This window comes from Malania oleifera, chromosome 1 (assembly GCF_029873635.1).
Source record: "Malania oleifera isolate guangnan ecotype guangnan chromosome 1, ASM2987363v1, whole genome shotgun sequence".
In the NCBI taxonomy this organism is placed as follows: domain Eukaryota; kingdom Viridiplantae; phylum Streptophyta; class Magnoliopsida; order Santalales; family Ximeniaceae; genus Malania; species Malania oleifera.
Window position 1 is genome coordinate 140,406,595 of NC_080417.1, and position 16,224 is coordinate 140,422,818.

At 35.4% G+C, this 16,224-nt stretch overlaps 1 protein-coding gene across 4 annotated transcripts; it reads right to left on the bottom strand.

The window, feature by feature from the left end:
- Positions 1-930: 930 nt before the first annotated feature.
- LOC131152084 (G-type lectin S-receptor-like serine/threonine-protein kinase At4g27290) lies at positions 931-10,087 on the bottom strand. Of its 4 annotated transcripts, XM_058103710.1 has the most exons (8): positions 8,590-10,065; positions 7,321-7,491; positions 5,983-6,134; positions 5,429-5,639; positions 5,267-5,296; positions 1,627-1,864; positions 1,396-1,546; positions 931-1,322 (listed from the first exon to the last, which is right to left on the bottom strand). In XM_058103710.1, exons 1-8 carry the CDS (start codon positions 9,866-9,868, stop codon positions 1,017-1,019), a joined length of 2,538 nt encoding a protein of 845 aa, XP_057959693.1. In that variant the 5' UTR covers positions 9,869-10,065; the 3' UTR covers positions 931-1,016. The 4 variants fall into 4 exon arrangements, with proteins under 4 accessions (XP_057959693.1, XP_057959701.1, XP_057959711.1 ...); XM_058103718.1 differs by lacking the exon at positions 5,267-5,296 and having other exon boundaries at positions 8,590-10,087; XM_058103728.1 differs by lacking the exon at positions 7,321-7,491.
- Positions 10,088-16,224: the final 6,137 nt, after the last annotated feature.

Sequence of the window (16,224 nt, forward strand, 5' to 3'; positions counted from 1 at the left end):
AATTATTATTATTATTATTATTATTATTATTATTATTATTATTGTTGTTGTTGTTGTTGTTGTTATTTCTATAATAAAAACAAAGATGATGATGACAACAAAAATAATAGCAATAACAATAAAATAGCAATAATAAACATAAAATAATAATAAATAATAAATTCTAGAAGAAGTAAGAATAAGGATGGATTTTTTAATAATAATTTGCATTAGCCACAATTTTTAAAGAGTAGCTCACTTTTTATTTCATTACCACCAACATTGAAAAGTTGAAAAGCTAAAAAGCAATTCAAATTGTAATGCCAGCGGTCATTTTGTGATAAAACATAGTAAATGAATTTCAATATCAATTTTATTCCTAACTTGATTCAATTTTCTAATATGCGAAGGCCACTCAGAATTTAACTCACTTTTTTACAGGAATACAGACTTCTAATAGTTTCTTGCAATAGCAAAACTTACCGGCCAAACTTCTTGTGACGGAATGGAGCTCTTCTATTTATCTTTGCTTTGTGCCTCTTTAAGGAAAAAGTTATTTTAAATCATGAGCCTTAGCCCTTAGCTCATTTATAAAATTATAAGGGACCTCATTTGGGGTGGAAAAACACAGAGAGAATTTGGCTATCAATGACAGCTATGGATTTTGGGAATGCAATAATAATCATTCTTAGGAAGCAAACACAAGCTTTTTAGAAACCCTCTAAGGAATATTTTGCCAGTAGTCTAATGATTTGCTAAATGCTCAATTCACCCTCTACATGAATAAACAGAAAGGTTTTTTACTGATTGATTTCATTGCTATCTTTCGTAATGCCATAGTTTACTTTTGAATACCATTGAGAAGATCTTGAAGCAAGGGCATTGGCCATTGCAATATTTGTGAGGTATTTTAAAAAAAATAAAAGCGCAGTAGCAAGACTGATTCAAATATGCTAAGCAAAATCAACATAACCTTCTTTAATGCTTTAATAAATTCACAAGACTGACATACAAAATATCAACACCTGAATAGTTTGCTACCTAGGCTGTAGCAATGTAACGGTCATCTTGTTCGCTGAAGGTGGTTCTTGACTGCTCGAGGAAGGATCTACTCCATGCAGATCCCTTTCCATATAAAAACCAGGTTGCTTGGGTGGAGATAACACGCCATCACTACCCAAAAACAGTACAACAGATGACATGCTTGGCCTATCTTCTAGATGATGTTGCACACACAACAAACCTAGATGGATTGACCGCAACACTTCAGATGGATTGCACGAGTGCTTCAGTGATGCGTCAATCAATTCCACAGGCCTGCTTTCCATATATAAATTCCATGCCTGCAAAATCTTAAAGAGCATCATCAGTAGTTCTAGCATAGAGGGAACAAAAGTTCTCTTCAACCTCACTTACATGCCCCAGAAGGTTAAGTTGGTGGTCTGGATAACTGAATCCTCTGTTTCTTTTTCCACTAACTATCTCCAGAACTAAAACCCCAAAGCTAAAGACATCAGATTTTGTTGAATAGAGACCATCAACTGCGTACTCAGGAGACATGTAACCGCTGCAGGAAACCATTGAACAATGAAACAAATCTACAGGCAAGGTAAATAAGCCATGTACCACCTTTGTAGAGATACTTACTATGTCCCGACGACTCTCTTCGTATTTGCTTCAGTTTCATTTTCTCTAAAACTTCTAGCCATCCCAAAGTCGGAAATTTTTGGGTTCATCTCATTGTCTAATAAAATATTGCCGGCTTTGAGATCTCTGTGAATTATCCTTAGTCTGGAGTCTTGATGAAGATAAAGAAGCCCCCGTGCAATACCATTGATAATGTGGAAGCGTTCGTGCCAATCTAGCATCGTACTTCTTGTATGATCTGGCAATTTTTTTTGTCCAAGTTAATCCAAATTGCTGCAAATATTACCAACATAAAATAACATACCATTTAGTGACTTTTTAATACATTTCATCGACTCTTATGAGTGCAATACTTATGTTGGATACTTAGATATCAATCAAATAATCACGTGGACATGCACAAGTGCAATCAATGTAAAATCAGCCTGCCTAGCATTGATCTCATATCAAAATGCTATAGGGCAAACAAAAGGGGATGACATATCCTTACCTTGCTAGAGGTTCTTCATATCCTTTCTATGACATGGGCATGTCAATTTGAGTGGAGTGTCAATGTCCTGAGAAACTAAGTGGGTGGGGGAAAAAGCTAGGGAAATTGATAAATCAGGATTTAAACTTGGGTACACTAGAAAAGAAAAACATAAGAATGGAGCAGACATTATTATAGATAAAAACTTAAAAGATAGCGTTGTGGATGTAACTAGAGTAGGGGATAGAATTATAAAAATCAAGATGGTATTAGGACAAGAGATAATAAATATCATTAGTGCTTATGCTCCTCAAGTCGGCTTAGCAGAAAATCTTAAGAGACAATTTTGGGAAGATATGAATAGATACAAGGCGTACCAAGGACTGATAAAATATTTATAGGAGGAGATCTGAATAGACACATTGGAAGAAATAATAAAAATTATGAGAATATACATAAAGGATATGGATATGGAGACAAAAATGAGTTTGGGGAGATGATCTTAGACTTCGCTATGTCATATGATTTTAGTATAATGAATACTTACTTTAAGAAGAGAGAAGAACACTTAATAACCTTTAAAAATGGATTACTTTAAGAAGAGAGAATAACACTTAATAACCTTTAAAAGTGGACAAAATAGAAGTCAAATAAATTTTTTTTTTTTTAACTAGGTGGGTAGGGTAGATCATTTTATCATGCAAGGATTGTAAAGTTATTCCAGGTGAAAGCCTAACCACACAACATAGAGTCTTAGTGTTAAATATATGTATTAAAAAATGAAAAAAAAAAGAATAAAATAAACTAGTATAAGGGAACTAGATGGTGGAACCTAAAAGGAGAAAATATAATAAAATTGAAAGATAAAATGATTAAAATGAGGATTAGACCATAGAGGATAAGATAGATACAAATACTTTTTGGAATAGATTAGCTAGCTCTATTAAAAAGATAGCAAAAGATATTTTAGGTAAATCAAAGAGAAGATTCTCAAATAGCAAAGAGAGTTGGTGGTGGGATAAAGATGTACAAAAAATCATAAAGACAAAGAATTTGATATAAAATGTGGCAAAAATGTAGAAACAAAGATAACTTTGAAAAATATAAGTAAGAAAATATACAAAAAAGGCCGTTAGTGAAGCTAAATATAGATCATTTAATAGTTTGTATGATAGATTAGGTACAAAAGAAGGGGAAAGAGATATATTTAAACTTGCTAAAGTTAAAGAAATGAAGAGTAAGGACTTAGGAAATGTAAAATGTATAAAAAGTGAGGATGATATTGTCTTGGTTAAGGACGAAGACATTAAAGAAAGATGGTGAAGTTGCTTTAGTAAGTTGTTTAATGAAAACCAAATAGAAGGCTTAAACTTAGAATTATCAAATCAAGAAAAAATTAAAAATATGAGATTTATTTGCAAAATTAGATTTAGTGAAGTTAAGTTCGTACTAAAATAGATGAAAAATGAGAAAGTTATTGGACCAGATAACATCCCAATTGAAGTTTGGAAATCCTTAGGTGATAACGAAATTATATGGTTAACTAATTTATTTAATACAATTATAAAAATTAAGAAAATGTCAAATGAATGGGGGAAAAGTACTTTAATACCTATATACAAAAATAAATGAGATATTCAAAATTATAATAACTATCGTGGAATTAAACTTATGAGTCATACGATAAAACTATGAGAAAGGGTAGTTGAACAAAAATTAAGGTTAGAAACGAAGGTCTCAGAAAATCAATTTGGTTTTATGCCTAGAAGATCTACCACAGAAGCTATTTATCTTTTAAGAAGATTAATGGAAAAGTTCAGGGAAAAGAAGAGAGACTTGCATATGATTTTTATTGACCTTGAGAAAGCATATGATAGGATACCTAGGAAAGTTCTATGGCGGGTTTTAGAAAAAAAGGGTGTATGTAGTAGGTATACTGATATCATTAAGGATATGTACGATGGAGTAATGACTAGTGTAAGGATTATAGATGGAGAAACTAGAGAATTTCCAATCACCATAGGTGTGCATCAAAGATCTGCTTTGAATCCTTATCTTTTTACTTTAGTGATGGACCAATTGACTAAGAGTATTCAAAAAGAGGTTCCATGGTGTATGTTGTTTGCACTTGATATTGTATTAATTGATGAAACTAGAGACGGAGTAGAGGCTGAGTTAGAATTATGGAGAGAAGCTTTGGAATCTAGAGGCTTTAGCATAAGTAGAAATAAGATAGAATATATGAAATGTAATTTTAGTAATGATAAGAGGAATATTGGAGACAAAGTTAAATTTGATGATGAAGAAATAAATAGCACTTGTAGATTTCGATACCTTGGATCTATTATGCATGCTGAAGGAGAAATTGAAGATGATGTAATGCATAGAGTTAAAACAGGTTGGGTAAAATGGAGAAGTGCTTCAAGTGTGCTTTGTAATCGTAGAATACCCTTAAAATTGAAAGGGAAGTTATATAGGATAGCTATAAGACCAACAATGTTATATGGATCAAAATGTTGGGCAACAAAGAAACATAATAACCAAAAAGTAAAAGTTGCCGAGATGAGAATACTTAGAAGAATGAGTTGTATAACATTGAAAGATAAATTAAGGAATGAACATATTCGTCGTAAGTTAGGTGTAACTCCTATAGAAGATAAGATAAGGGAGGGACAATTCAGATGGTATGGACACTTGCAATGTAGGTCACATAGTGCACCTGTGAGGAAGAGTGACTTAGTTATTGTGGAGGGCAATAGAAGGGGGGATAGACCTAAAATAACTTGGGAGGAGATAGTGAGTAAGGATTTAATATCCTTGAATCTATCAAAAGAAATGGTCCATGATCACATAAATTTGCGGAAAATGATTCATATAGCCGACGCCACCTAGTGGGACTAAGGTTTGGTTTTGTTGTTGTTGTTGTGTCAATGTCCCTAAGAGCCTAAGCATTTAGGCTAAGTGGATTTTCAATAGAATCCAATTCGATTCTTTAATAATTTTGTATTCCAATCTCTTGATATTTGAAAATTAAATGAATTTGATCAGGGCATAGATACACAATCCAACATAGGTGTCCATGTCCATGTAATAGAACAACCATGAAATAGAATTTTCACCACTCATTTTCAAGAGAAAAACAGACCAAAAGTGATAAAAACAATTACTTACAACTTTCCATTTGTTCTTTTTGTTGATTTGCTGCAAGGTTTTTGGTCAAAATATCACATGCCCATGCAAAGAAGGAATATTTTGTAGCTTTTGTAAGGAAAAGATTTATATGAGAAAGTAATCGAAATAAAACTAAATATTAGAGCTTTATGAGATTCAAACCAAAAATAAAGGAGTCAAGGCTCTTGTTTGGCATGTATTCATAGACCAGCATCTTTTCATCTCCTTGAATGCAGCACCCCAAAAGTCTAACAAGATTCCGGTGCTGAAGTTTGGCAATGTGAATTACTTCATTCTTGAACTCATCCAGTCCTTGATTAGAACTCTTAGAGAGCCTCTTTACAGCAATTTCTTGTCCATCGTTTAGAACACCCTGAAAAGTTATGACTAGTATTGTGATATCCTGCAAGTAATAAAAGGAAGAAAAGAGAAAAACACTCATCTTCCATTTTATTTTATTTTGTTTATTTTGAGGGAAAAAAATTTCATAATGATAGCTACCACTTTGTTTAGGCTCCTATTAAAAGGTCCCTCAATTTTGAAAATTTCCCTTTTTCATGCGAAGTGCAGTTTGAAATTTTATCTAGAATCATAAGCTATTTATATTGTAAATAATGCTGGAAAAAACTACTGCTATAGCTACCAACTTTCCTAGAGTTTTTTATGATTTAGATGGCATGAATAAGTTGCATGGCATAAACCATCAAGATTTCTACCTTGTAAACAGGTCCAAATCCGCCTTCACCAAGCTTATTTTGGAAACAAAAGTTATCAGTTGCATTCGATATTGTAGCCAGGTCGAATACTGGTAACTCCAGATCTACCTTTTGGGTTTTGTAACCTATTTCTGAACTGCGTACTAAATTTCCTGCAAAAGGGGGGGAATGAAGTAGATGAAGGCAACACAAGGAAAACATATTCACTACACATGTTTATCAACCAAATATGAACAACAACATTGAATGTTTGTTGGCAAAACTTTAAAAATAAAGTGAAAAGGATTCATGATATTTCAGTGTTCACTGGACAAATCAGTTGCATTGTATATGTGTCAAATGGAAATCCTGTCCCCTTAATAGGATGACAGAACTTTTAGGACAGTTAAAGTTTGTGAGAAAACTCAGAAAAGCACACAGCGGGGAAAAAAGGTTTATTTTACTAGATTGTCAAGGTCATTCCACAAATTCATGCAGCCATGCCAAGTGGATCCTCTGTATTATTGTTTAACTTGCCACGTTTTATAGTCATGCCTACAGTATCTGCATATTTTTGTCTTGTACAATATGCCTTTTTTTCCACAAGTCAGCCCAAAGAAAACGTCCAACAAATTTATACATAAAATATAACCATGTTTTAAGAGAATCTGGTATTTCTCGATCATATAGTTGCCAAAATAATCTTCTTCAGCAAGTCAAGGGAATGATTCGATTGGACTTGTTGGGTTTTCCTTCTTTGCGCTCATGATGTTTTGTGTTATTACACTTTTAGTAGTTTAGTTTCTTAGTTTTTTGGTTGCTGGTGTTTGGTTTTTTGATTTCGTTTATGTTGGTTAAGTTAGTTTTAGGGTCTTGGAATTTGCTTTTGTTGTCCCAAAGTCTCAAAATTGTAACCACGGTTTTCCTCCGCCAAAAGTGAGGGGTTTTCTAATAAAGTTAGGAGGTGCCGCCCTCTTTTACCAAAAAAAAAAAGGTTTTAAGAGAGATTATTTCCTTATTCTTTTAACAATTTTATTTTCTTATTCTTTTAACCATTTTTGTACTTTTTTTTCAGAACAATGTCAAGCAATTTAAGTTATTTGATTGTTAATGGTCTGTGCCAGTGCAAAGTCAATCTTGAATACTCGATTCTCTTCATTCATTGCAACTGCATGTAGGTTATTCCAAGGCAGTTCCTAAACTCATTCCAATTTTTGCATGTGCTCCATTTTGAAGATAACAGAACTTACAAAAATGAAAAATAATAGGTCAGATGGTGCGGATGTGACAAAAAGGCTTAAGGAGTACCGATTTCTGTTATTTTCCCAAACTTATATAAAGCTACAATAGGAATGTTACCATCTTTCTGTTGTTGCTGGCGTTGCTGTCGGTGTTGCTTCTTCCTCCACATATACAATACCAGAAGTAGGCCTACAAGTAGTGCCCCTGTGGCAGCCATAGCACTAGCTATGATCTTTGCTCGTTTGTTTGTGTTGGACTCATTATTTTGTTTGACATTTTTATTCTGATCTACATAAAGAGCAATTAAAAGCATGTAGAACATGAGTTAAATAAAATGAAAAATGTACTAAAAAAAATATTAAAAGAAGGAACTCCTGCTATTTATGGCTCTACATCCCAAGTGGGTTGGGATCAAATGCTAGTCCAAGTCCAAACAAAAATATTTGTATTGAATACACTAACGAGAACCTTTTGTTAGGATTTGATTGATGACCATGTGCCTATAATACCAAAGTGTCTAATATTTCACATGTAAACATCTGGGTGCTCTTAAGTATTAGGGCCCAATTCTCAAGCCATAAACTCCCTAAAAGTTTGATAGGTCTCTTGTTGTTGACATCACAGGCAATGGATCTGCAGAAAAAAGTTCATTGGCCATGTGACCATAATTGCTATATAACACAACCTTAACATCATAGATTTTCATAATCTTTCCCTAGTTTAGAAGCACTCTACTTCAAATGTCCCAAAATGATTCACTTTGCCCATGTAGCATACACCAAAGATCAAAATGAAAACTTTGGTGCTATCAAGCTTCCTACACACCTATGGAGCATGGACACTGATCAAAATTCAATATACAACACAGTAAATACACATGGATAGAAAAACATATTTATCCATACATAATTATGTTAATAACATAATTTTTAATCCAAATATAGTTATTTAAGAAAATAAAATTCAAGCATCATCGGATTTGAATCTAATAACGGCGAATATGATTTGTTTCATTTTTGGACTCTTCATTGATTGATGCAGGCCTTTTTCTTTTTCTTTTTTTTAATAAAAATTTTTCTGGTCATGTGATGGAAGTTTGCTTAATTTGGACAATGTGCTTTTTTCTAAGACATAAGAAATTTCTCAAATTTTGATAAGATCACTACAAGGCCCCTAAGATTTTTATTTCCTTATACTAATGTCCACCCCGTGATGAAAGTGTCAAAGACAAGATTTTGCTGTGTTTGATACTAATACAGAAATAGAAAAATGGAGAAGAAAAGCCCCACAGGCCTAAAAAGTGTTGATATGTGTTAGGGCGGGGATGGCGGATACATGTCCGACCCTGAACTTTTTTGCGCTTGCAGGAAAATGAAAATCTCATACCTAGGTCCGAAGCAGCCATCCTTATATACACATCCTGCCCATTGTCAATGCTATCTCTGATATCAAGCAACTCATCAAACCAGATCAAGCACCCGCTTCCCCCCTCCGTCACATCCGAATTCGCATAAGCCGTGCAAGAGCAATTCTTCAAGCACTCCACCCTGCACTCCTCCAAGCTCATGTTGGCGTTGTGCCAAGAGTGTAATGTGTCTGGCAACTTCGCCCCCGAGTATTTCTGAAACCCATCCCCACTATTGCAACCCAGTGCTGTCTTTCTGGCACACCCAAGCTTCCAATCTGCTCTTGCCCAAGCACTTGGGTCTTTTGGCTCAAATCCCTCCAAACACCCACATACTGGTAATTTATTCCCATTGCAGCTGCTAAATGGGCCGCAGAGTGCATATTGGAAACAATTGTCCGCTGCTATGGTCAAGTACAGATTCCAACCCTGGTTGCGCCCAAACCACAACCACCGCTGCATCGCCCCAGTTTGATTCAACACAAGCCTGCCAATGAGGGACTTGTTAAAGTATTCGTAGCTGTAGTACATCTCCCGATGGCTAATCTCAAAATGAAATTTAAAGAAGGGGTTTTTCCTGAATCCAGGTGTCCCGCTAAACCCTATGCCATTCCATGGACCAGAAAGGCCTAATGGCGTCGACCCTTTGCTCAGAACCAGCTGTGCGTATCGATGAGCATCGATCCGGACCGTATAGTCGCCTCTAGAAGGATCGTCGGCGCTTTTCCAGGACGATAGGTACCTCTCCGGGACGCTGGTTGCGTCTCTTCCGAGCTTCATGTCTGGGAGCAATGTGTCACACGGATGGTCAAAGCTCTGCCACAGGAATTTTGCTGGGTTCTCATCGTTTGCTGCTCTAACGACAAAGTTTCCGGTGTCCAAAAGCTGCGCAATTGAGTCGTTTCTGGACACTGATGAATTGGAAGACCAAACTATTTGATGGGTTCTATCGGCAAGGACGAGATTTCCATCTTTGGTGATGTTTAGCACACCAGATGAATCAAACAGGGGAGTTTCTCTGTTCGCAACCCACACTGCTGTTAAAGGAGCAACTTCTTTGTACCATATTCCCAAGTATCGGTTGTTGGAGTTACCCGGACTGAAAAATCCCAGCTCAAAGTCTCCGCCGGCGGACACTATGATGTCGCCGGTGTCCGTAAGGGATTGAGTTGGAGTTAAGGTGTCTGCTGCGGCAGAGAGAAGGCAGAGGTAGAGCAAGATTGAACAGAGAAGGAAAGCATAGGGAGTGAAACCCTTCATTGATTTCAAAATGGCACGCCTCTCATCAATTTGTGGTGCCCTTCATTGATTTCAAAATAACACGCTTCTCATCAATTTGTGGTGACTGGAGCAATATTTGACGGGAAACAGGAAATGCATAGGGGAAGAGAGAAGTTAAGACCTCAGTAGTAGTTTCCAAGTTTTCCCTCTTACTTTTCTGTGCTCTTTGGGACTTTTGACTCACAATATTACAAGACCTGTGGCTGAATCTTCCGACGACCTGCTTTGTGATATTTTTGGGCGAGCCAAAGTGGGAGTTTTCGGAATCGGTCCAATTGGAGCATTGACGATGTTCTGCCTAGTGCATGAGATCATTAATCGTGGAACCTTAAGCCATATTATTCGAAATCCTTTTAAGCCTTGATTGCAAATCAAACTCTTTCAGCCAATTCATTAGCACCTTCCATTCGGACTTTACATCCTACCCAAAGCCTCCAAGTTATTAAGGCAAGATACCGATGATTACACCCCTCTGAGTCGATTTCTTAGCATAAGTAATATTGATTTTATTGGTCATATTTTATTTTGATAATGACAAATTACTTTATATCTTACTAGTGTCTTGAGTTTGTGTATAGGACCATTCTTAACACGAAATTATAGAAATTCAGACAAGATTATAAAAAACTCAATGCAGCCATTGGTCATGGTCGACTGAACTAGGAAATTAGCTAAGAATTGTTGTGACTATTCGGGCAACCGGCCATAAATGTTACGCGACCGAATCTCTCGGGATGGCCAAATTTTTACCGTAGTTAAACAGGGTTAATTTTTATTAAACATAATTAATCAATTCTCAAAATGCCTTTTATGTCCCCAACGATTATATTTCTCTCAAAGGTTATATATACTTTTTCATTTGGAGAAATTGACAAAAGATTAACACTTTGGTTAGCAAAAAAAACTTTGAAATTTCTTGAGCTATTTTTATTCTCTCTTCCATTCAAGATTAAAAATTCCCACTCTTATACATTCCTCCTGTGAAAATTACTTTGGTAAGAGTATCTTGAGATCATCCATACTATTAGTATAAGCTTACACTCTCATCCATACTAAGAGTATCTTTGTGATTGATATATATATATATAATTGTTTCAAAGAATCTCTCATTACACACTCTCACATATTACTTGCTATATTGACATTATATTGAAAGTTATTATATTATACTTCATTGAGCTTATAATTCCTATCATATCGAAGTGCATTGATTATATTAACATACTTGCTTATTGAAAAAGCATTGATATTGTACACGAAAATTTATATTTTTTATCTGTTATATTCTAGGCGTGGCCTGATGGGGTGTTGATCTAACCCGTTAGGATTGGTTGTAAAGGTTGGGGCAACCCTGTTAATCTAACCTGGGGTTTCCCTTGCCCAGTAGGGAAAGAGTGTTGTATTCAATGTCGCTCCACTCGCAAGTGAGATTTAGTGGAATCCTCAGGCTTTCAAGTTAGAGGCGGGGATGTAGGCACATTTAAATTTTTCGAACCTCGATAACACATTTGGTGTCATCTTTACTTTATTCTCTTTACTATATTGTGCTTTCTTATTTAAATTTATCTGGAGAAAATAATTGCAATTGCATCTATCTGTTTATTTCATACATTCTCTAAATTGACTCTAGGTTTGTGAAATATTGTTGTTGGTTAGTTGACTTAGGAAGAAAATTTTTAAATATCCAATTCATCCCCCTTCTTGAGATTACACTAAAGTCAACAATTGGTATCAGAGGCTAGTTGCTTAGACTTAATCGTTTTTTCTGCAAAAAGATCATAATGGCTCATGTTAGTGTAACCCCTTTTTGCCAAGGGACACTCGTCCACATGTCCTCCTATTTTCAATGGTGTGAACTACACTTTCTGGAAACAAAGGATGCATATTTACCTTCAAAACATTGATTGGAAGGTATGAAGAGTTGTCTCTAAAGGAAATTATGTTCCCATGAAAACTATAGAGGAGGGTAAAGTACCTAAAACTGAGGAAAAATACACTGATGATGACATAAAAGCAATAAATGTAAATGCAACTGCTATGAATAATTTACATTGTGCACTTGATGCAAATGAATTCAACAAGGTTATGGCATGCACAACCGCAAAGAAAATATGGGATAAATTAGAGGTTACTTATGAGGGAACTTGTAACGATCCAGAAAATACTGATATTTAAATGTTGAAGAGAGAGGAAAATGGAAATAGGAATAGAAAGAGGCAGAAGACTTCATCGACGAATACAGGGCTTCGTCGATGAGCACATAAGGAAATTCGTCGACAAATACAGGGCTTCGTTGATGAGAAAATACCGAGAGGGGGTATGGAGCAGCCTGAATTTCGTCGACGAATACAGGAACTCGCCGACGAATTTAATGAAGAACTCGTCGACGAATCTAGCAGTATAAATATCTAAAAATTGGGATTTTTAATCATTCTCCATGCTCCACTCTCTCTCTCTCTCTCTCTCTCTCTCTCTCTCTCTCTACGAACCCTCTCCCTTCTCTCTTCGATTCCAGCCCCACCAGTCGCCGGATCGACGATCCGAAGCTACCACGACGCTCCTAGCAGAGTTCTCTACAAGTCTACCGGAGCGGATCATCGGGAAAACAAAGTTGAATTTTATCTCAAATTCAGGGTAAGGTCTTTTATCTAAATTTTGACCTTATGACAGTTATAGGAAATAATGTAGGCGGAAAAATACTAATATTTTGTTCTGAGATATTGTGTTTTCAGAATATTAAATTAGGAATCCTGCGGCTATAGAGCTAGAATTTTATAGGGGCTTTTCAAAGTTAAGGTAAGAGAAATATGCTATGTTAGGAATTTTCATAATACTATTAGAGATTTCATAGACACATTTTTATACCAGTTTATTATACAGTATTTGTAGTATGTGAGTTTAAATGTTTGTGTGGCCTGAGTAGATTTTCATGTGACAGAGAAACTTGTCTAGTTTTATAAAGTATCATAGTATACTGAATATACTGATAGAGATATATATATTCACATAGATTCATATACAGTTTTATATGAGTAGTTTCATGAAACAGACATATATATATATACATATACATGTATACAGTGTTACTCAGATCAGTATTTATATTACAGCTTATTATAGAGCAGTATACACAGAGTTATAGTATGTCATGTTCCTATTACCATAACTTACAGAGTATATAGACAGAGAACATAGACAGTGGTATAGACAGATATATAGAGGTAGCATCAAGATGCTACAGATACAGTACACAGAGTTTACAGTAATTACAGTACAGAAAGATAGCATTATGGTAATTTAGGAAACATGGCGAAAACAGTTATATGTACATACGTATATAGTATCAGATCCCTGTGGAAAGATTTCAAATAGATACAGTTTACAAAGCATAGTACCGTTGCTATAGACAGATAGAGTGCGACCACATATCTCAGATAATATGTGGGTATCGTCTAACCGAACTCGGAGAGGATACAGCTCCCCAGTACACTGTGTAGAGGGGGCTGGTTAGACGAGGTAGCAGCCAATCCCGCGCCTAGGAGAGGATGCAGTTTGGCCGGGCTGAGGCAGTGTAGAGTATATTGACCTATCTGGAGGGCCGACCAGATAAAGTCCTGCTTACGGGTCACACAACTCTGTCATGAGGGGTCAAATCATGACGTACAGAGTCCCAGGGAATAAGCACAGATATGTATATTTATACAGTATTATAGTATATAATGAGTATAGTATGATATTATCAATATGAAAAGTAGAAAATACAAACGTTACAGTATATGTTAAATTGACAAAGATAGATATACATGAAAGATATGTTTTACAAATTGTTTCACTATAGTTCAGTTGATATATCTTTAACTTAGTTGCCACACACTAGTAATAGCATATTTCCACTTACTAAGCGTCGACTCACCCCATTACTCCAACATTTTTCAGGTGAGCCAGATAGGCGAGCAGATCAAGCTCGCGGATAGAGAAAGTGTTTGGTTGCCCTGGTTTAGGGTGAGTTTTTGACATAATTGGGTATATTTTTGAGTAGATGATGATAGAAGGGCATTTTTGTACGACTATAATCTGTATTATCCTAGATTCTGGTATTGTATAGTAAACATATGAATGGTTGTATGATATATGTTTCCGCTGCTTAGGGATGGATGCGAATTCACAGATGTATATATATATATTAAAAAAAATGGTATGAATTTTGAGGTCGTTACAGAACTAGAGATGTTAAGGATAGTAGAATTGATATGTTGACTAGTGAGTACGAGGCATTCAAGATGAACACTAGTGAATCCATACAGAGCATGTACACTCGTTTCACTCACATCACTAACTCATTACATGCACTAGGCAAAACATATCCCACATATGAAATGATTAGGAAAATTCTTAGGGGATTGCCACAAATTTGGGAAGCAAAGGCTACTGCTATAGCCGAGTGTAGAGACTTAAAGGCAATGACTCTAGATGAATTGATAGGGTCACTCATCATATACGAGATGGCTACTAATAAGAGATTGAATGAGCAAAATAAAGTAAAGAAGGTAACTGCCTTAAAAACATCTGCTAACACCTCTAGTGAATGTAGTAAACCAGAATCATAAGAAGATATGGCTATGCTTACCCGGAAATTCAATAAGTTCTTTAGAAAAAAAATAGTAGGCCATATAGAAGGTTCCAAGGCTTAGCATCTGAAAATGGAGAGTCAAGCAAAACAAAAGAAAAATCAAATTCTCCTACATGCTACAACTGTAACTAAGTCGAGCATATCAAACCAGACTGTCCATTGTTGAAAAAGGAGTCAAAGAAAAAGAAGAAAGCAATGAAAGCCAGCACATCGTGGGACAAACATAATAGCAATGATTCAGACGCGAACTCTAGCGACACTGAGGTTGCTAACTTGTGCTTGATGGAACACAATGATGAGGTACTATTATCTTGCTCTTTATCGTCTTACTATTCTGATAATGATTCTGATTCTGACAGCATGCCTACAAATAAAGAACTACAACATGAATATATTCGTGTCTTTAAATTGCTAAATAAGATTACCAGGGAAAATGGTGTTTTGAAAAACAAATGTGAAAATTGGTCAAAACTTTTTGAAATTGGAAAAAAGTCCCATGTCGCGTCACTTAAAGAAAAGGATTTGAAAATTGCAAAACTTGAAAGAAAATTGGAGGATAGCTCCAAAATTATCTATAAATTTACAGAGGGCCAAACCAATTTTGAAAAACTTCTTCGGTCCAAAGAAATTCACTCGATAAAGAAGGTCTTGGCTTTAATAGAATTGAAAACAAAAGATGAAATGATATTTATTTGGAACATTTTGTTCACGAATCAAAAACACACATTCCACCTAAAGATTCATTCAGAAAAATGACATGTTATAAATGCAAACAAAAAGGTCATTTCAATTTAACTGTCCATTTAGAAATATAAATGTGAAAATCAAGAAAGTATGGATAGTCAAAGGTGAATCAATCACTAACCCCTATGGACCCAACAGGATTTGGGTACCAGCATCATTTACTTAAATATTTTTGTAGGTGTGCTTGAGGTCGTCCTCATCTAAGGACAAGTGGTATATGGATAGCATCTGTTCACGACATATGACTAGTGACAAGGCCAAGTTCGTGTCCATTGCACCCAAGGAAGGAGGGTTCGTGACCTTCGGGGACAATGCAAAGGGTAGAATCATCGGATTAGGTAAAGTTGGTGAGGAACCTTCTCTTGTTATTGATAATGTCTTATTAGTTGATGGTTTAAAACATAACCTATTGAGTATAAGTCAATTGTGTGATAAAAGTTATAAAGTGTCCTTTGAAAATGACGAATGCATTGCTGAGAATAAATCTAATAACAAAATTATTTTTACTGTTGATCGTCACGAAAATGTTTACACCACTAGTTTTGATAACTTAGTTTCACAACATGTAATATGTTTTTCTACTATAAATGAAGCAAGTTGGTTGTGGCATAGGCGTCTAGGGCATGCTAGCATGGAATTACTATCAAAACTTATGAAAAAGGACTTAGTTAAAGGCTTACCAAAAACACATTTTGTGAAAAAATAAAATTTGTGATGCATGTCAAATGGGTAAGAAAATAAGATCTAGTTTCAAGAAAAAGAAAATCATATCCACTACTAGGCTACTTCAAATGCTGCACTTGGACTTATTCGGTCTTAATCAAATTAAGAGTCTAGGAGGAAAATCATATGCATTTGTAATTGTAGATGACTATTCTAGGTTCACATGGGTATTATTTCTTACACATAAAGATGAATCATGCGAACAATTTACTAGACTTTGTGGAAGAATCCAAAATGA

Bases quoted from the DNA above. Each gene is read 5' to 3' on its own strand.
- LOC131152084 (XM_058103710.1), bottom strand. From the start codon at position 9,868: ATGAAGGGTTTCACTCCCTATGCTTTCCTTCTCTGTTCAATCTTGCTC. The intron at 7,492-8,589 runs GTATGAGATTTT...CTCTTTATGTAG, and splicing joins GATGGCTGCTTCGGACCTAG to ATCAGAATAAAAATGTCAAA. The intron at 5,297-5,428 runs GTTTGAATCTCA...AAAACCTTGCAG, and splicing joins CCTTGACTCCTTTATTTTTG to CAAATCAACAAAAAGAACAA.